We start from the raw sequence: 19,447 nt of genomic DNA on the forward strand, positions 1-19,447 counted from the left end.
AGTGCGTGGAATGGTGCGCTGTGATTGGTTGAGTGGATATATCGCATTCTGCAGAAAAGGGAGACTGGTGTTTGTCGCGGTTTGGAAAAAAAGGGAGAAAACATGACAGATTAACTTGGCGGATAACGCATTTTGCGTCAAATTAAAAATGGACTTTTCAATACCGACCAGATATAATACTGATTTTGGCGGAAACTCAGTTTTTAAAAAAAAATGGCGTTTATCGTGTTTTGGAACCAAACTCTTCATATATATATATATATATATATACATACATACATACGTACGTACGTACAGTATGTATGTATGTACGTATGTACAGTATGTACAGTATGTATGTACATATGTACAGTATGTATGTATGTATGTACAGTATGTATGTATGTACGTATGTACAGTATGTACAGTATGTATGTACATATGTACAGTATGTATGTATGTATGTACAGTATGTATGTACGTATGTATGTATGTATGTATGCATGCATGCATGCATGCATGTAATTTATTCCTGTGATGGCAAAGCTGAATTTTCTGCATCATTACTCTTTTTGTGGAAATCAGGATTATTTGCAAATTATCTGAAAAGAAAGTTTGAAAGAACTGCATTTATTTGAAATAGAGATCTTTTATAACTTTAGAAATATCTTCAGTGTCACTATTGATCAATTAAAAAGGGAGGTCTAATGCTAATTCATGCTTTTTGAGTTATTTACACTTTTAAAGAGTTAGATTCTCATGCTAAACATGGCCAAAGTTTCAAAAAACGTCAACTACACTCCTTAAGGATTCGTATAAGTTTCGGAAAGTTTTTTTTCGAGCATGGCCCTTCATGACGTCATGAAGGGTGGAATTCCTTGTATGGGCAATTCTCCCAGAAGAGCGAGCACATCAACCAGAGCGAGAGCAAGAGCGCGCCCGTCAACGTGCTTCATTCTGGTTACGGAAGACGGCGGCAGCACGACACAGGACTTGCTCGAGAAGAATGTCTCCAAAGAAGTGTGTTTATGGTTGTGAGGGAAAGATAACCTTGTTCAGCTTCCTAAAGAACCCAGCGTTACGTGAACAGTGGATGAAGATGGAGCAGTCCCAGCGATAAAAGATTCCGTTCATGAGTCAGTTTTTTTGCTGCGCCCATGGCACGCCTCCATGAGCTCAGCTGTTTTCAGAGAGAAGCGTAAAGCTGTATCTGTCTTTTATAAATCTGATAAAACTAAAGATTCTTTGGAGATATGAAGGATGCAGTACTACTCTATAGGTACTCAAGATTAACATGAGATTGGCAGAAACTGTGTGTTATGTCCCCTTTAATGTGTCTTTTTTGAAAAATAAATTAATTTAAATAAAAATTCATTTCTTTCAAAAAAATCTAAAATATTTGAACAGTAGTGTACCATTATGTGATATAAAATTATTTAAATTACTGATAAAGGAATATTGGTATATTGGAATATTGGAACATCACCCACCATTGCTTAGAAAAATAATATCAACTTAAAATAATAAACTATTATTATTTAGACCCATTATTCAAATTATTCTGGGCCACTCTGTCCCATCCATTTTTAGGAACCATTCTGTGCCGATTTTCATACTAAACTCGTTTTACTTCTGTGGTACCATAGCTGCTATTTACAAGTGCATCCACAGAGAATACTCTACTTTTGAACAGAAGGTATAACCTTTATTATAGGTCAGCATAAAGGGCATAGCAGTTAGGTTTCACCTCTCCTCTGCACCTTATAAGTTTACATCTGATACTACAACTCTCATATTTCTCTCCTTCAGGTCGCTAAACTTCGACAGTCCTTACAGAAACGCTCCAGACATGCACCTCCTGCCATGGACTGTGACCAGACACACCAACACATACACAACAGCCAAACACACTCGCCTGGAAGTACACAGGTAAACAAGAATGTATACACAAACCACAAACCTAAACAATGTATGAATGTATTTTGACCAGCTTGTTATTTTACAGTAGTGACACTCGGGGACATCAAGAGAAAGGTTGGGGGGCATTTATAAAGGTTGTGCTTGTATATGAGCAGTGATTAGGAGCTAAGCCTCTCAGGTTGGCCCACATCTCACTAGCAACAGAGATTTAAAAACAGAGCAGCTTTACTTAGATGGTGTCAGTGAGCTACAGCCATTGATATGGTGAAAACACACAGCTGGTTATGTGGCAGTGGCTCTCTTTGTACAGTAGTATATTTAGAGGTGACAATATGCATAAATCTACTTGCATTGAATGCTATGCATGTTTATTATAATACATAAAAGTATAAACATACAGGTTAATCTCATGTGTTCAGGTTACATTTAACTGCAAAATACACACACACACACACACACACACACACACAAAGAGACCTATAACCCAATTAGTGTACAAGTATAAGCTTGAAGAAAACAAACAAACAAACAAAGACACACACATCAGATATATATAGTATCTCTGATAGTCGTGTGTGTGTGTGTGTGTGCGCAGACGATGCCTCTGATTCCACTGAGCCGATTGGCCCCCAGACTGAGACGCAGTGTTGAAGGACTGAACCTGGAGCTGGAGGGAGTCTTTGTGTCTGAAACGGCAAAGGAACAGCACAAAGTCAGTGTGTATTTGTTTGTATGCGTGTTTCTGATGTACACTTTCAGTCTCACAATCATCTGAAACCCGTGTGATTTTGTGTGCGTTTAGATTCTCGACGTACCAGATGGTCACAGAGCCCCCGTCCCAGCTCAAAGGTACAGCAGCGCTTCACAGAGTGACCCTTCTCCTGCCCAGCTGTCCCCCTCACACTCTCCCTGCACCATCACAGACACCGGTCAGTATATGTATAAACATAGAAACAGACTTTATAAAGTCTATATTTCATGTTCCATGTCAAATTGAGAGACAAGACAGCCAAAGATGGATGTGCTCAGAGTCTAACGGTTAAAAAATAGCACAAACTGAACTCGCTCTTAGGTACATCATTCATATTTTATCAACACATGAGAGGAAGGTCTGTGTGAAACTGTTAATTGTGTAATATGCTTTTGGCTGATGACTGTCGTTATTGGGCTATGTGTGTTGTGTTTAGATATGGTTGTGTGCGGGCCGCTCTGTCTGCCTTCCTCCCCTCCCCTATGTATTTCGGAGCCACCATCTTCTTCTCCTCGTCCCAACAAGACGTACGTCTTTCAGAGAGAACCTCCAGAGGGCTGCGAGAGAGTACGTGTGTCTGAGGAGGCCATGTAAGTTTAGCACAAACACAAACCGCTGCATGTGTTAGGAAATACACATAAAACTGTAACACTTTATGGACCAATTCTCACTACTAACTAGTTGCTTATTAGCATGCATTTTACTACCTTATTGGCTGTTTATTAGTACTTATAAAAGCACATATCAATGCCGTATTCTGCATGACCATATTTTAGATCCCTTAATCCACGCCATACCTAAACTTAACCAACTAGTTTAGGAGTTTTTTGAGGCAAAAGCCATAGTTAATATAGTGAGACTTGGTCTCCAAAAGTGTGAGCTATAAAACATATTAAATAGGGATGTCAGCACATTAATATAGTCTTATTAATAGTGATAAGAAAATAATACAAGACTATTCTATATTCTTGTCTGCCACAATAATATAATTTACATAAGGCCTCTTCTCAGCAAATATTGATAATTTGAAAAGATTATTCAGTTGACATTCATCTAATTAATCTGCATATCATGAAGTTAATTTAAATGAGTTATTTCATCAACCAATCTCTACTTTTTTAGCATTCCCTGTCATGTAAATGCCCTGCAACCTTAAAAAAATTTTTTTATTAAATAAATAAGAATGATCTTATATTTTTCTTTTCATTGTCTGTATTCTCTCGGTTGTATATCAGTGTAGTATAAGCTGTTTTCAGCAGTGGTTAGTACAGGCCATGGGTGACTTGTTGGACTTCCAAAAATGGCATGGAAGCCTATTTAGCAGGAGTTTTGTTTGGAGCAACAGTCTTTATGATTATGACTGCATACACAAAGCATGGCAAGACTTCATCAGCGAAGATGAAAAGCAGTCGAAAACCGAAAGTGAATGATAGGGACTGTCAAACACTAAGAAGGATATTTTCATGACAGTTAAAGGGGTCATATGATGTTGCTAAAAAGAACATTATTTTGTGTATTCGGTGTAATGAAATGTGTTTATGCGGTTTAAGGTTCAAAAAACACATTATTTTCCACATACTGTACATTATTGTTTCTCCTCTATGCCCCGCCTTTCTGAAACACGTCTGGCCCAAAACATCATATAAAAAAGATCATTGTTAATAAAACAAAATGCAGTATGACAACATGCATTATTTAAAAAATGATTTATTATTGATATACTATTATAATGATATACTATTATGACTTGAATACTAACATATGCAGTTAATTTCATTGAATCATCAATCAATCTAAATTCTTTTCAGCCTTCTCTGTCTTGGAAATGCTCCTCTTCAGCCTTCATGTCCTGACCCTAACAAGGTGAATTTCACACCTCACGGTGGCTCCGCCTTCTGTCCTGTCAGTCTCCTCAAGCCCCTCCTCCCTTCAATGGACCTGTTATTTCGTGGCCTGTCTGTTTCACCCGTCACTGGCTGTTCGGCTCAAAGTGCTGCCCCCTGCCAGACACCGGGACATGCTGTGGGTGGTTATTTGAGCGGCACCCTCCCAGACCCTACCACCACCTCTCTGTGAATGGAGGACATTCATGACGAGAAAAGAAAAACTAAAGATTGTTATGCCTTTGTCCCATCTCATCGGCGACTTTGACATTAAAGCGTCTCAAAGAGAAGAAACTGCTCATGCCATCCACGCGGTATCTGATTTGTTTTGATCGGCACAGAGAGGGGGAAAAAATCATGAGGGGAGAACAAAACTATGGTGGACTCTCTCCAATGTGATTTGTCTGTGACCTTTTGACCTCAGGACACTCCACTTGGCACTTGTGATCATTTCGTTTCACGTTATAGCATTTAACTATTGCTATATTTGTTCTAATTTCTATAAAACAATACTGATGACTATTCTTCTATATCTTTAGCTCTGTCAGAAGAGTCATTCTGAACATTCACTATCATATATCAGACAGATTATAAAACATATGTGCTATAAGCCTGACCCACTGCATGATGGTTTTACAGAGCGTGGATCAATCAGAAACACGTGTTTCTTAATTCAGTATTTACAGACACGGGTCTTTACTGCATGCTGGACTTTTTTACCAACACAAAAGAGGCAGTAATAGACCAGAGAGTCTCTCATCAGCTGTTCATTATAGTGGCATTTCATTTGAACGGCTGACCAAGGTTTTGAAGGCTGGGTTTGTTTTGAATACTCTCAGCATGTCTGTTTAGTAGTTCAGAATATATACATTTAGACATCATTAAGCAGTAGGTGTTTAATAAATGTCTCCAAATGTTCAGTGAAGAGCAATTATTCATAAAGTCATCTTACAGAGCTTGTCAAAAAAATGTCCCGATCATATTTCACCACCAATCAAATGAAAAAAAGAAAGAATACATTTGTATTAAGATTTTTTTTTTCATTGTGTCATAATAGTAGGACGAGTAAGCGCATATTGTTACTGTATTAAAGTTAAAAAGTAAAGAAAGATTTGTATATATATATATATGTATGAAATAGGTACTAAGATAGACTTGATTCTTTTTCTATTTTATCTTTTGAGTTTGGATTGAAATATGATGGGGATATTTTCTCAATAGGTTTTGTGAGATTCACCGGTCCAGAGAAACTGTTTACAGTTGTAATTTAATAAGGGAAAGGCAGAGGCCATTATTGCTTGTTTATTCTGAGGTCTTCATGTGTTGTGGGCCGCTGACATTTAAATTTGGTGTAAGACAAGAATACCGACGGGACCCCATTAAGGGTTTATTTCGCTACGCACTTGATAAGTCTGCTGTATGTTTTACTGAATTTCACTTCAGACTTGACTACTAATCTTACCCACAGTGGTCATATTGTTCAGTTCATTTGAGCACCAAGCTGTTATACAAACACTCTACATAAGACACAAGCAAGTTTGCTGCATTCAGCTACAATATGTGCATATCATACAGAACGAGACTTCCAGCAAATTATTGTTTGCTGACATTTAAAGCACTGTTATTATCCCATATGTTTGCATGGATCTTGGCATCATCCATTCAGTTTTTTAAGTTCTCACTTGTTGCCTTGTTCTGTAAGGGTGCTGTTTTAATTACATTGTTCTCAGATTCTTTTTCTTGAGTACAGTTATTGTACACCAAACCTGTTTTATCCTATATATTGTACATTTATGTTACTCAATTTTGGCTGCCATAAATGAGAAGCGCAGAGAATTAAGAGTGTGGTCGCTGTTCTGTATATCAGCTTAATAATTATGCATTCTTAAGCATAAGTATCTATCTATCTATCTATCTATCTATCTGTCTGTCTATACATACATACATATTACAATGAAATATACATTTATATGTGTCCATTTAAATTGAACACTTGGAATTCTAGAATATTTGCATGAACGAGAGACGTACACGTGATGCTTGCGGAGGAACTCTATGCCCCGCCCTCTTAAAGATTCCAGCCCTGTGATTCGCTGCATGTCGTGAGCTTTTGCCTATTTGGACCAATCCAAGTAATACACATACCGCTACGTAAAAATCCTACCTGCTTATTAAGAAAGGCCCCACATATTTGTTTACAGGGACTTGTATCTAATGCCCAAATAAAGTTAAAGCCGCATGCTGTCGGTATAATGGACAAAAACATAGATTGAGCCGAAAACTTGAGCTGGGAGGGAAGTCAACGCGATTTAGCAAATAAAGACATGCCCGTGGCGTAAAACTGTATTTTAAATCTGTCTTCGTTACAGGCATATCCGCAGAGTAGCTGGAGTTCCTCGGGTCCTTCTCCTCTAGTGTCATTTGACGCGTCAAACGAAAACATTTATTAGAGGATGCCCTAGCAGTAGTTATCATCTGCTGTTACTAAATGTCAGAAACAGACCGTTAACTCAGCATCTCGAGTACAGAATTACTTAGACCTTTGAGGCTTCCTCGCAATATCCGGAAACAAAAGACGCAGTTTTACCTGCATTCGCTTACACCTCATTTTCAGGATGCGGCTAACGTTATTTGGACACAGTTAGCGCGCGGTTCATTTACATGATTGATCTGTAAATACAATAAAACACAAATAAACGTAGGGTAATAAGAGCGGACGTGGCTTTAACACTATAGATGTAACACCAGAGGAAGGAGAGCCTCGTCATCAGAACAGAGAATCTAGAGTCGCGTCATCATTTCCGGGCTACCGATCGCCGGTAGAGTGGATCGGGACGCAGGAGCGCGGGGTACGGGGAGCGGAGCGGTGTCCGTGTCCATACCGAGACTGCTGGACGATAGCATGGCCGCCGGGAAGGCAGCGAGCAAACCGTCTCTCTGGCAGAACGAACGGCTCCGGTTCATCGTCTGTTTCTGCGGGGTGTTCGTGTGTTACTTTTACTATGGGATACTGCAGGAGACAATGTGAGTACCTAGATTTAACGAGATATTGCATTTCTATATATATTTTTTTTTTCATTTGAGTTACACTCCTCAGTTACTATTATCGCCATAAATTACTCTCTGCCTATGTGGTTGCAACAGTAAGTAGAGAGAGAGAGAGAGAGAGGAAACGTCCCTTTAGCCTCTCTGCATTCTGTCCAGTAAATGAAGTGTACTATGGTAAAGATGTGCAGTCTTACAGCTCACTTGTCAGTCTCTTTCAGAGATAGAGCACTGTTTTATCACACACTGTTGTTTTATTGTTCTCTATAAATGGCAAGCTGCTTTAGCATGTATTCCTTTAAACCAGTGGTTCTCAGCCTTTCGGTTCATCGTCTGTTTCTGCGGGGTGTTCGTGTGTTACTTTTACTATGGGATACTGCAGGAGACAATGTGAGTACCTAGATTTATTTAACGAGATATTGCATTTCTATATATATATATTTTTTTCATTTGAGTTACACTCCTCAGTTGCTATTATCGCCATAAATTACTCTCTGCCTATGTGGTTGCAACAGTAAGTAGAGAGAGAGAGAGGAAACGTCCCTTTAGCCTCTCTGCATTCTGTCCAGTAAATGAAGTGTACTATGGTAAAGATGTGCAGTCTTACAGCTCACTTGTCAGTCTCTTTCAGAGATAGAGCACTGTTTTATCACACACTGTTGTTTTATTGTTCTCTATAAATGGCAAGCTGCTTTAGCATGTATTCCTTTAAACCAGTGGTTCTCAGCCTTTTTGACTACAAAGCCCCTCTTTGTTTAGAAATATATTTGCAAAATAAGCCCCTTCTGAGCTGATATGTACCTCTGGTGCTTTTATTGTAAAAAAAGAAACACAAATATATTGTCAGTGAAATGTTTACATATTTATATTAGTGTTTTTTGCGATTATATTCATATAAATAACTTGTAAAAAATCAAGACGTATTTGGGCCCCCTGGTAAAGAACCACTGCTTTAAACTAGCTAGTATCTACTAGCATAATATAATGTAATATAGTATTAGTGTAGTTACTAGTAAGTTATCAAGGAGTCTCTATTGCAATTTTGTTAGTAACTCTTCATTAGATACCAGTCAGAAGTTCCCCAAAGAATTCATTTAGTATGTTCTCCAGTTGTTGCTGGAACCTTTACTGATTTTACTAGTAATTATTCATTAGTCACTAGTGCTTGTATGAATATTTAGACTGCCGTATCGATCCCAGTTGTTAGGTACTAGTAACATTTATTATCTTACTCGTTACAGCTTTTTTATTTGTAATATGTGACCATGGACCACAAAACCAGTCATAAGGGTCAATTTTTCGAAATTGGGATTTATACATCATCTGAAAGCTAAATAAATAAGCTTTCCATTGATGTATGGTTTGTTAGGATAGGACAATATTTGTCAGAGATACAACTATTTGAAAATCTAGAATCTGAGGGTGCAAAAAAAAAAATATATATATATTGAGAAATTCGCCTTTAAAGTTGTCCAAATTAAGTTCTTAGCAATGCATATTACTAATCAAAAATTAAGTTTTAATATATTTACGGTAGGAAATTTACAAAATATCTTCATGGAACATGATGTTTACTTAATATCCTAATGATTTTTGGCATAAAAGAAAAATCAATAATTTTGACCCATACAATGTATTTTTGGCTATTGCTACAAATATCCCCCAGCGACTTAAGACTGGTTTTGTGCTCCAGGGTCACATATGTGAGAATGACTACATTAGAGTTCAATTGAAAATCTTAATAGTAAGTTAATTTAAAATATTACTACAAGTATCTAGAATGACACAGTAGTGTTTAATAAATATGCAACCGGTGTCTATTCAGCTAGTACTAGAACAACTGGACTTTGTTATATTTAGAAGAACTAAGAGGAAACTACAGAATAAGTACTAGTAAGTGATGATTTTTAAAACAAAATTGGAATATATTGGAAATATATATTAGTTAGAACTTAGAAGTGAATAGTTATCTGAACCACAGATATCATAGCCAAGACGATGTCAGCAAACAAGTTTCAGGTCAGGAGGTTTTTCTTTGTGTGTCTTTAAGTAACACCACCCAGCACAATGTCTTTTTCCTTTTGAAATCTGGGGATAGTTTGTCTCACATGAGCAAGCAGTGATTTTCTTTTCAGATTATATTGCCATGTTTTTAAACTCTAGACACACCGTTTTCTTTCAGCATCAAATATTTTTTATCAAGCGCTTAAATTAGTCGCTGCTGTAAACAACAATTTCTTCCCCAGCCACTGTTGGTTATTTTAACCTCCAGTGATTATTAAGTCTCCTTGTTCCACACCGCTGTTCCCTTCAGTCCCACAATTCAATGCCTCTGTATTCTGTTTCATCCAGCACACGAGGAGACTACAGTCACGCGGGGAAGACGGAGAAGTTTCGTTATGCCACCACACTAGTCTTCATCCAGTGTGTCATCAATGCCGCTTTCGCCAGACTCTGTGAGTCAAACCTGCAGATGTTCTGATTGCATGTGTGGAGATCATGTGTGTCGTAGTGATTGGGTGGCAACATGTTATAGCACCACTTTTTGTTGCTGCAGGTGTTTAAAATCTGAATTACAAGTAACTTTGCTTGCTCTCTATTTTGTGTTTGTAGTGATTCTGGTTTTTGAGAGCTCAAAGCAGGACCACACGAGAAGCTGGCTGTATGGCATGTGCTCTCTGTCTTACCTGGGCGCTATGGTGTCCAGTAACTCGGCCCTGCAGTATGTCAACTACCCCACACAGGTCTGCACAGCTCTCTACTTGCGTGTCTCTAGCTGTGTCTCATTTAGAAGGCTGCGCCCTCCGGAGGTCGCATTCGAAGGCTGCATACGTCGTCGAGGCTGTCTCATTTCAGAAAAGCAAGTAGGACACCCCGAATGCGACCTTCGAATGCGACCTTCTTTCACAGGAATTCGGAGGATACATGAGGTGTGTCCTTCGCTGCTACAGATAACCCACAATTCTTTGCGTCGCCGTAAACAACCTGCACTGTGAATTAACATGAACTAACAATGAACAACTGTATTTTCATTAACTAATATGAACAAAGATTAATAAATACTGTGATAAATATATTGTTCATGTTAGTTAATACATTAACTAATGGAACCTCATTGTAAAGTGTTACCGAAATACTTTTAATCAGCAAGGATGCATTAAACTGATCATAAGTGACCGTGAAGACATTTATAATCTTACAAACAATTTCTCTCAAATAAATGCTAAGCATTGATGATGATAATAATAAGAAATGATTCTTGAGCAGCAAATCAGCATATTAGAGTGATTTCTGAAGGATCATGTGACGTTGAAGACTTTAGTAAACAGCTTTGCCATCACAGGAATAAATAGCATTTTAAAATCAAATAGAAAAGTTATTTTTTAAAATTGTAATAATATTTCAGTATTTCACAATATTATATTTTTACTGTATTTTTGATCAAATAAATGCAGCCTTGGTGAACATAAGAGACTTATTAAAAAAAAAAAACCATAAAATATTACTGACCCCAAATGTTTGAATGCTAAAGAGTGGGCCCAGAATTTTTGGACCCTTATTAAGTGTTATTTGGACACACACACACACACACATTTCAGAGCAAATGTATACATATTTAGATATCATTTTTAGTACCCAGCATTATTTCCTCCTAGTTTTTATATTCAAGCAGCACTATGTACCTTTTTCTGTGTTAAAAATTTGCAAAATGTATATAATGAGCGAGTACATCATGAATTCATCTTCCAAACCGCGTTTGTCTTATTCCGAATCACTACGGTACACTTATAATAAGTACTTATATTTGGACTATTGTAGGCTGGTCGGGTCGTCACCGCTGCGGAGTAACACATACCTGCGTGAATCGCCATAGACAAACTTGGAGAAGTAGCTCCGGTTGGAATGTTCTTCCGCGGGATGTGTGCAGTTCTGTTTATTAACCGCTAGAGCGCCAAAAGTTAGCTACATAGTGCTGCTTCAAGTGGTTGTCTTCATGGTTTTGAAACAGTATACTGGTTTTCCTCCAGCAGGGGGAGCTCTGGCTGTATGGTTAGTGTTGCTGTTGTTATTATTTCAGGCCTGACAGAAGCAACCCCGCTGATCTCCAGCAGCTGTTCAGTCTGTCTGCCTCAGCTCTGAAAGGCATCTGTTCCTCACTTTTCATCTTTAATCCCATCACACACATGCAGCAAACTTCCTTCCTTCCAAACCTCTCATTATGAAACCAGAGCCGTCCTGTGGCGCTCTCTGAAGTTATCAGAAATAATGAATAGTTTTTGTAAAGTTTCTCTTTTAACTATGCAAATGCGAAATAATACAGAGTCCAAAATGAACACTCGCCAAGCCCAAATGTGAGTAAAAACCGTCTTTGGCCAGTAAAGTTACTTGCCAACCTCATTAAGGCAAACACTTTTGAATGAGAAACTAACATATGCAAACCATCTACTAAGAAAGTTATCTCTCGCGCTTTCTTTCTGCATAGCTGTGCTTTGGACAGGAGAGGTGTGGGAGTTTTTGTCATTTGCTGACCGCTATCCTGGCATCATCTATAATATCCTTCTGTTCGGTATCACTAGCGCTCTTGGACAGGTAGGTTTGTTGTTTGAATAAAAACCGAACAGCTTCATCATTCATTATGACACCACCGCCTTAATGAGAATGAGGTGATAATGCAGGGTTTTATTCTCTGCATCTTTCTTCACTTAGACTTTCATCTTCATGACTGTGGTGTATTTTGGGCCGCTCACCTGTTCCATCATCACAACGACACGGAAGTTCTTCACCATCCTGGGGTCTGTGCTGCTGTTTGGAAACATCATCAGCCCTATGCAGTGGTTTGGTACCATCCTCATCTTCCTCGGTGAGTGATCTGTTCTCAAAACTATATTATTTATATTGTAATACATTACACACACACACACACTATGATTCAAAAAGAAGTCTCTTGTGCTCACCAAGTCTGCATCAAAAATAATAAGATTGTGAAATATTATTACAAATTAAAATAAAATGACTGCTTTCTATTTGAATGTATTTTAAAATGTAATTTATTCCTGTGATGCAAAGCTGAATTTTCAGTTTCCAGTCTTCAGTGTCACATGATCCTTTAGAAATCATTCTAATATGTTATTACACACACACACACACACTATGATTCAAAAAGAAGTCTCTTGTGCTCACCAAGTCTGCATCAAAAATACAGTAAAAACAATAAGATTGTGAAATATTATTACAAATTAAAATAAAATGACTGCTTTCTATTTGAATGTATTTTAAAATGTAATTTATTCCTGTGATGCAAAGCTGAATTTTCAGTTTCCAGTCTTCAGTGTCACATGATCCTTTAGAAATCATTCTAATATGTTTATTTGCTGCTCAAGAAATATTTCTTATTATTATCAGTGTTGAAAACAGTTGTGCTGCTTAATATTTTTGTGGAAACCATAATTTTTTTTAGGATTCTTTGATGAATAGAATGTTCAAAAGAACAGTGTTTATTTAAAAAAATTAAATTTTGTATCATTACAGATGTCTTAACTATCATCACTTGATAAATTTAATGCGTCCTTTCTGAATAAAAGTATTCATTTCTTAAAAAAAAAAAAAAAAATCTTACTGACCCCAAACATTTGAGCGGTAGTATAAATTAACAATATAAATTATAGATTTTAGTTAACTTAAAAAATAAATACAATTAAAGAAGTTCATTCATAGGTACAATTTATATTTGTTTGCAAACTTCATTTGCAGCGTTTGAGCATAATATTTTTGATTAAAAAAGTTAATTAGAAAAGACACATTCAGTGATGTATGTCCTGGTCGTGTACTTCTGAGCTTGTTAAAGTTTTATAGTTCTATATTGTGCAGTACTAATAATCAGTCCAGAGCTGTATGACCATAGTGAACAGATATATAATAAGCTCAACCATGATTGTGCTCTGTCTTTCAGGCCTTGGACTGGATGCCAAATTTGGAAAGTCTCCTAAGAAGACGACATACTGAAGACTGGAACCCTGTGTGTGTGTGTGTGCATGCATGCCTGCGTTTGAACCCCTGAAACAAACAGACATTTATTCTAAAAACTTTACCACACTAACTCCATCATTGGTATACTTAAGAGATGACGTTTTAGAACTCAAAATATTGTTATGCTGATGTTCTGAACAATTAATTATGGGATATATTTGCCCATCATCTTGCAAAATGGTATCCATGGTAACCGAGGGACAGTGCAAATGTGTGTCTGTACCTAATCATAATCTGCCATGCTCATATGGCGAAATCAGAAAAATAAAGGTTGGATAAAGATCCAATTTAAAACTGTAGTCTATAAAATGTAGACACACCACAGTTGATTGTACTTCCTTGAAGACTCCCTCCAGCAAGGCAACCACTGAATTTTTTTAACTACCCCAATTTAAACTTTTGACACATTTCTATATATACCTCCTAGACATTTGAGAAGTACAGTGAGTTCAGACAGCTGTGGTCTGCCTTAATTGTAGTCTTAATTTAGGCAGTAAATTAAACATCTCATCAGGAAGTGTGTGTGGTGTTTACTTTGTGTATGTAATGCACAAACACCTGTATAGATGAATTATTTGTCAAAACATGGCTTTTTCATACCAGATGTCATATTTATATTCATGTCTCATGTGTCTTGTTTGAAGTCAGCAAAGCAAATGTTTAGAAAGTTGACATATTTATATATATATATATCATCTGCATTATACTACTATCCTTATGTCAGAATAAAAATTGAATTTTATAGATTAATTCTACTCTACATCTTTATGGAACGATCTGTTTGGAATCATAACACGTGTTTAAATAAAAGGGAAACTCGATCATGTTTCTAGAAGATGCTGTTGACCAGCTGTCATCGGGGAACGTCTGCCAAAAACGCTGTTCATGTCTGCCTGCATCATATTCTCATATTCTCGCTCGGTTTGGGGAGAGAAAAACAACCAAATGACATTAAACACACACCCTGAACATGAATGGGTTTGTGGAGTGTCTGTTAAGGCGCTTTCCAAACACTGCTTCCTGAAGCTTCGACACCTTTGCGAATCATCTCTAATCAATCTATATGAATCCATGAACCAGTGGTTTTAATGATTTCTGAACAGTTTTATTCATTCATTTTAATGACACGTTTTTGTATAATTAAAAGGAAGAGTTGTAGCTATCAGTACCTTATTAGCTTAATTAGCCAAGCTCTCCCATAAAACAAACAAAACAAGTCCTACAAATTAATAAAATAACACGCATTATAAAGACACTTCATATTTAATGGTATTAGATGATTTGGTAATTGCATTTAATAGATTCAACTTTCAATTAAATATTTGCAATCGGTTTTGTAATTGGTGTTTTACACACGTTTGAGCAGATTTGTTTTTGTTGTATTTCTGACCAGCAGGCGTCACCAGCGTGTAGCGTTTCGAGCGCTTCGAAAACGTGAATCATTTTGCGAAGCAATTGGTTCAACTGATTCAAAGTCTCGAAAAGCTTTGTTTCTCCTATCACTATTTGAACGCTTGTTGCAGTAGGTGGTACAAAATTACAGAGCCCCGCAAGTGATATTCGTACAAAAGTATCTTGACCACGAATTAAGAATTCCCCACGACTTTTTAATGAAGAAAACGCGGTATTAGTAGTACGTGGCCACGATATAACTTAAACGAGGGAAGGGAACGAATTCTTAACATCAGTGCCGTAGAAGATAATGTATTGGCCTGTCGTGTATTGGCTTGAATGGATTGAACAACAGAAGATGCCGTTGAATTGGATGAAAGGTAGGCTACCTGACGAGAATCAGCCCTCCACCTTCTCATAATCGTGATCGCAATAGAGAACAGTCGCCGTTTGCTTAACAGGAACTCGTGAGGAAAGGTTAATGTGCAATTCAAAGCAGAAAATGAAATTGGAGGGAAACAAACACGGCCGGATGTCAGGAAGGCAATCTGATTAAAAGAGCCAGCAGAGGAGAACTGGCAGCGCAGCTAAACTACATTTCCACACTCACCGTTTGAACAAGCTGCCCTGAGGCTGTCCTGGCTAAAACGACGATGAAGAGCTTTTCTCTACCTCTCTGTTACTATAATCTTATGCTCATTTTTAAGCTGAGCGCTTTTAAGATATGTAAGTGGAATTTTAAGGTGGTTTTGTTAACACATGGAATGAATATAAAGAAGCAAATGCAGGATGATAGAGGCTCTGAAAGTTGAGGAAGTTCAGAGTAAGGTTCAGAAATCTGTGACCCAAAACAATGTTGTATACACAATGTATACATTTGTTAAAATAAATATATACATTATACTTTATATATATATATATATATGTATATATATGTATAAGGGGGGGGGGCGGTAAAAAAAGCTTTTTTTGTAAAAGACCTTTTTAAAAAATAGTCAGATTCCAAAAATTAAGTACTTGTAATTAGGTTAAATTACATTTTAAAATACTTGGCATCAGCTTTTTTATTAATTACATGGTTACATATTATTCACACAAATTTTTCATAATTTATTGATTCTCCCTAATTCCTCTTTTTCATTGTTTAAATGTTACTTTCTAAAATAGCCTGCCGCTTATATACATTCAGAAAGTCTTCCAGTTTTGTGGATATTCACACAAAGACCAGTCGTCAGGTGGCTGTAATTACACACACAATTGAGAGGCCACAGCATTTGACCACTGGATTTACAAAAATCAGTTTAATTTAACAAGTGTTTTCCCAACATTTCAACATTTCATCAACTACTGATGAACACATCAATATTTATTTGAATTATCACTCAGTAGGTTATTTAACCATGTATTACTAGGCCATGTCTTTTGAAGGTTTTTTTTTTCTTTCAAACACATTCAAATGCACAAATTCACATTATTTCTTTTTTACATGTAATGTAGGGATTCTCTCTTTTTTTTTTTTTTGTCAGCCGAATCTCTTTTACCTAATATATTTATTTGAAGTCCCCCCTGAGATTTTAAGATAATAAGATAATAATTAAGTAACATATTTGCATATTCACGGTTCTCTGACATTGGTTAATGGTCACATGACATTTTAGTAAGAGTTTTATTTTGATTGTTGTTATTTTAAAATGATTTATTTTAATTTTACATTTTTATGATTTAATTATTAGCTTTTCATTAAACTCGTGAACCCCCTGCAGTTCCTTCACGAACCCCAGTTGACATAATGTAATGTTTAGTGCACTTCATTATGTTAATAACAAGAAATGTAATATATTTTATTTTTCTTGCATTTTTATATCAATATGGTACGAGATTATCCTATTTAAATCAATGTGATAAACAAGGTAGGTCAAAAGTAATCTAAAAGTAATCAAAAAGTAGTCTGATTATATCACCTGAAATGTGTAATGTAATGGATTACGTTACTAACAACATTTTTTGTAATGTAATTTGGAATCAGTAACGGATTAGAATTTTCATGTAATCTACCCATCTCTCTCTCTCTATGTGTGTGTGTGGGGGGACTTAAACCTGAATACACACCAACTAATGGGGACTTTTGTCACCGTGGGGACCTAAATTGAGGTCCCCATGGGTACAAAAGCTTATAAATCATACAGAATGAGTTTTTTTTTAGATTGTAAAAATGCAGTTTCCTGTGAGGGGTAGGTTTAGGTGTAGGGCGATAGAAAATACAGTTTATACAGTATAAAATCATTATGCCTATGGGGAGTCCCTACAAGGACTCTCTCTCTCTCTCTCTCTCTGTGTGTGTGTGTGTGTGTGTGAAATATGACCCAGACACGTTCTTGACAGACAGATTTTGTTAGACTGACATTTACAACAACACAACTCTTGTCCAGACATCTAAAATGACCCTTTACAAAGTGCACAGAGAACAAATGTAAACTATTTACAGAACAGATCATACAACGAGAAAAACGTGCGCGTGAGTCAAACGTGAACATGTACCTCTTGCACATTTAAAATCATATTTCTTATGAATATTGATAGAAAACACAATTTCGACCTAGAGCGACCTTGTTTCTCGCGTACTACGGTCACTCACTTCTACTGCTTACAAGCACAAGATGATCCTGCAAAGTCCTTTAATGATCTTTCTCGTCTGGGATCAGATATCTGAAATCACTCCAGATAACACTGTAGTGTCCGTGCGAACTCACAAACTGACCCTAGATCAGTTCAGCGATCAATAAGAACAAGCACAGCCCCTTCGAATGGGTATCCACAGCGCCGCCTTTACAAAATACCTCCGTATATAATTAAAATATCATTAATTTATCGGTTTTATTAGCATTTAATTAACATTTAGATTATTACACTGTAAATAAGTATTTATTCACTGAAATGAGAGAACAAACTATGTCAAAGTATAAAATAAGAAAGCAGGCAAACTCTATAAGCCCCCCGCGGACTGTGTCCTCTTCTCTCAGTGCTGGAGCGGATCTGCTAGAGCTCGCCAACGAGCCACGCTTAGTCCCTTTCTTTCTGTACGGTTTTGGGAAATTTTATATCATCTCATCAATCACGATGCTGAGCACGGTCAGCCGGCAACTCAGAAGCCACCCTGCCGTAAGTGAACGATGATTTCTGGACGATTTATCCCGTAAAAAAACGGTGGCAATAAGGCGTAGAAACGCTCCCGGCTAGCGTTAGCGTCCCCGCTGCAAAACGACAGACATGCCGCCAGTCTGGATATGTATACCTCTGAATATGAAATATTTAATCTGAAAATACGTATTGATTAAATTACACGAAATTTTAAACATGGTGATCCCCAGGCTTGGAAAATTAATGGAAGTTATTAAAATAATAAAAGTGTATGGAAATATCTGCTCTCAGTGATTTCATCGGCTAAAATCGCTCGTTTTAGTGCAATCTCAAACTTATTTAGAAATAATAGAGAACCCAGAATAAAAAAAATGCTTTGTGAAGCGAACAAAATGTTCATATTGAGTCACAACTAACAGTTACACGAATATTTCAAAGTGTCAAACCAGTCGCAACTGTCACACCAGTAACGTAAACAACACACTTTCCCCAATGTATTGCACTAGCCACATATATTTATTGCGAGGCTTGATGTAAAAAATTAGGTCAATTTTAAATATAATTTAAATTAAGTGACATTAAAACGAGTGTTATTGTATGTGCTCACTTAACACAAGGAGACCTTGTGTCACGTGACAGCACTGGCTGTCTGCAGCTCAAGGACGAGCGTGTTATAGTAAGGACAGCCAGCGAGCGCGGCCAAATACAATTTTACTTTTAAACAGCTGTAATCTTCGTATTCTTAATATTTCTTTGTTAGTTGGCCCCAAATTTTAATTTCGTGGTCTACAACTTTTGAACTTGTGAAGACTGTGAACTGAAGACATTTGCATGTGAAGTTTTGAAGGTGTGGGAAGTTTTAGGACAGGGGTAGAGCCGCAGTCCTGCAGAGTTCAGAGTTATTTAAGGCTTTTGTGTTTCATGAAGTAACATTTGTGAACAGTTTATGTAACGGTAATGTCATTCATTCATTACTGTATCAGGGCTCGCAAAATTTCAAAATCACTGGTAGCCCTTCCAGCAGTTACTCTTCAAAATTTGTAGCCCGAAAATTAATTTAACTAGCCCAAATAAAAAAGACCTTTAAAAAAAAAAAGAAAGAAAATCAGATAGGAGTTTAAATGTCAACCAAACATATTTTCAATACACAAATATCAACAAATATGAAGGAATTTTATTTCACTATTTACAGGGTATCTGCAGAATTTTTCAAAATAAATGTAAGGCAATTTATGACCTATTTTAAGAGCTGCACAAGTAAAATGAACACTGTATGAGTGGGGTTGGACAATGTCTGTGGTAACATACAGTA

The 19,447-nt window shown here is 36.9% G+C and overlaps 2 protein-coding genes and 1 pseudogene across 3 annotated transcripts in view; all 3 read left to right on the top strand.

Annotated features, from left to right (window-relative positions):
* The window catches only part of LOC107710890 (protein FAM117A-like), a 15,066-nt gene extending 10,187 nt beyond the window's left edge, over window positions 1-4,879 (top strand). For both annotated transcript variants that reach the window (XM_016515754.1, XM_016515755.1), the window contains exons 4-8: window positions 1,789-1,908; window positions 2,495-2,611; window positions 2,702-2,828; window positions 3,087-3,240; window positions 4,459-4,879. In XM_016515754.1, the coding sequence (XP_016371240.1) occupies window positions 1,789-1,908; window positions 2,495-2,611; window positions 2,702-2,828; window positions 3,087-3,240; window positions 4,459-4,726 (786 nt within the window). In that variant the 3' untranslated portion in view covers window positions 4,727-4,879. The remainder of the gene's footprint in view (window positions 1-1,788; window positions 1,909-2,494; window positions 2,612-2,701; window positions 2,829-3,086; window positions 3,241-4,458) is intronic.
* Window positions 4,880-6,887: 2,008 nt separating this feature from the next.
* Window positions 6,888-13,901, top strand: LOC107710879 (solute carrier family 35 member B1-like). Its single transcript, XM_016515741.1, has 6 exons — window positions 6,888-7,557; window positions 9,931-10,034; window positions 10,192-10,322; window positions 11,959-12,168; window positions 12,286-12,439; window positions 13,529-13,901. The coding sequence occupies exons 1-6, from the start codon at window positions 7,436-7,438 to the stop codon at window positions 13,579-13,581; spliced, it is 774 nt and encodes a 257-aa protein (XP_016371227.1). The 5' UTR covers window positions 6,888-7,435; the 3' UTR covers window positions 13,582-13,901.
* Window positions 13,902-17,998: 4,097 nt separating this feature from the next.
* The window catches only part of LOC107710891 (cytochrome c oxidase subunit NDUFA4-like), a 5,483-nt pseudogene continuing 4,034 nt past the window's right edge, over window positions 17,999-19,447 (top strand).

The sequence above is a fragment of the Sinocyclocheilus rhinocerous genome, unplaced genomic scaffold (assembly GCF_001515625.1).
Source record: "Sinocyclocheilus rhinocerous isolate Xijiao unplaced genomic scaffold, SAMN03320098_v1.1 scaffold1709, whole genome shotgun sequence".
Classification (NCBI taxonomy): domain Eukaryota; kingdom Metazoa; phylum Chordata; class Actinopteri; order Cypriniformes; family Cyprinidae; genus Sinocyclocheilus; species Sinocyclocheilus rhinocerous.

Excerpts from the sequence above, each read along its gene's own strand:
- LOC107710879 (XM_016515741.1), top strand. The coding sequence starts at position 7,436 with ATGGCCGCCGGGAAGGCAGCGAGCAAACCGTCTCTCTGGCAGAACGAA. Across the intron at positions 7,558-9,930 it reads GGGATACTGCAGGAGACAAT|CACACGAGGAGACTACAGTC; the intron begins GTGAGTACCTAG and ends TGTTTCATCCAG. Across the intron at positions 10,323-11,958 it reads ATGTCAACTACCCCACACAG|AGTTACTTGCCAACCTCATT; the intron begins GTCTGCACAGCT and ends TTTGGCCAGTAA.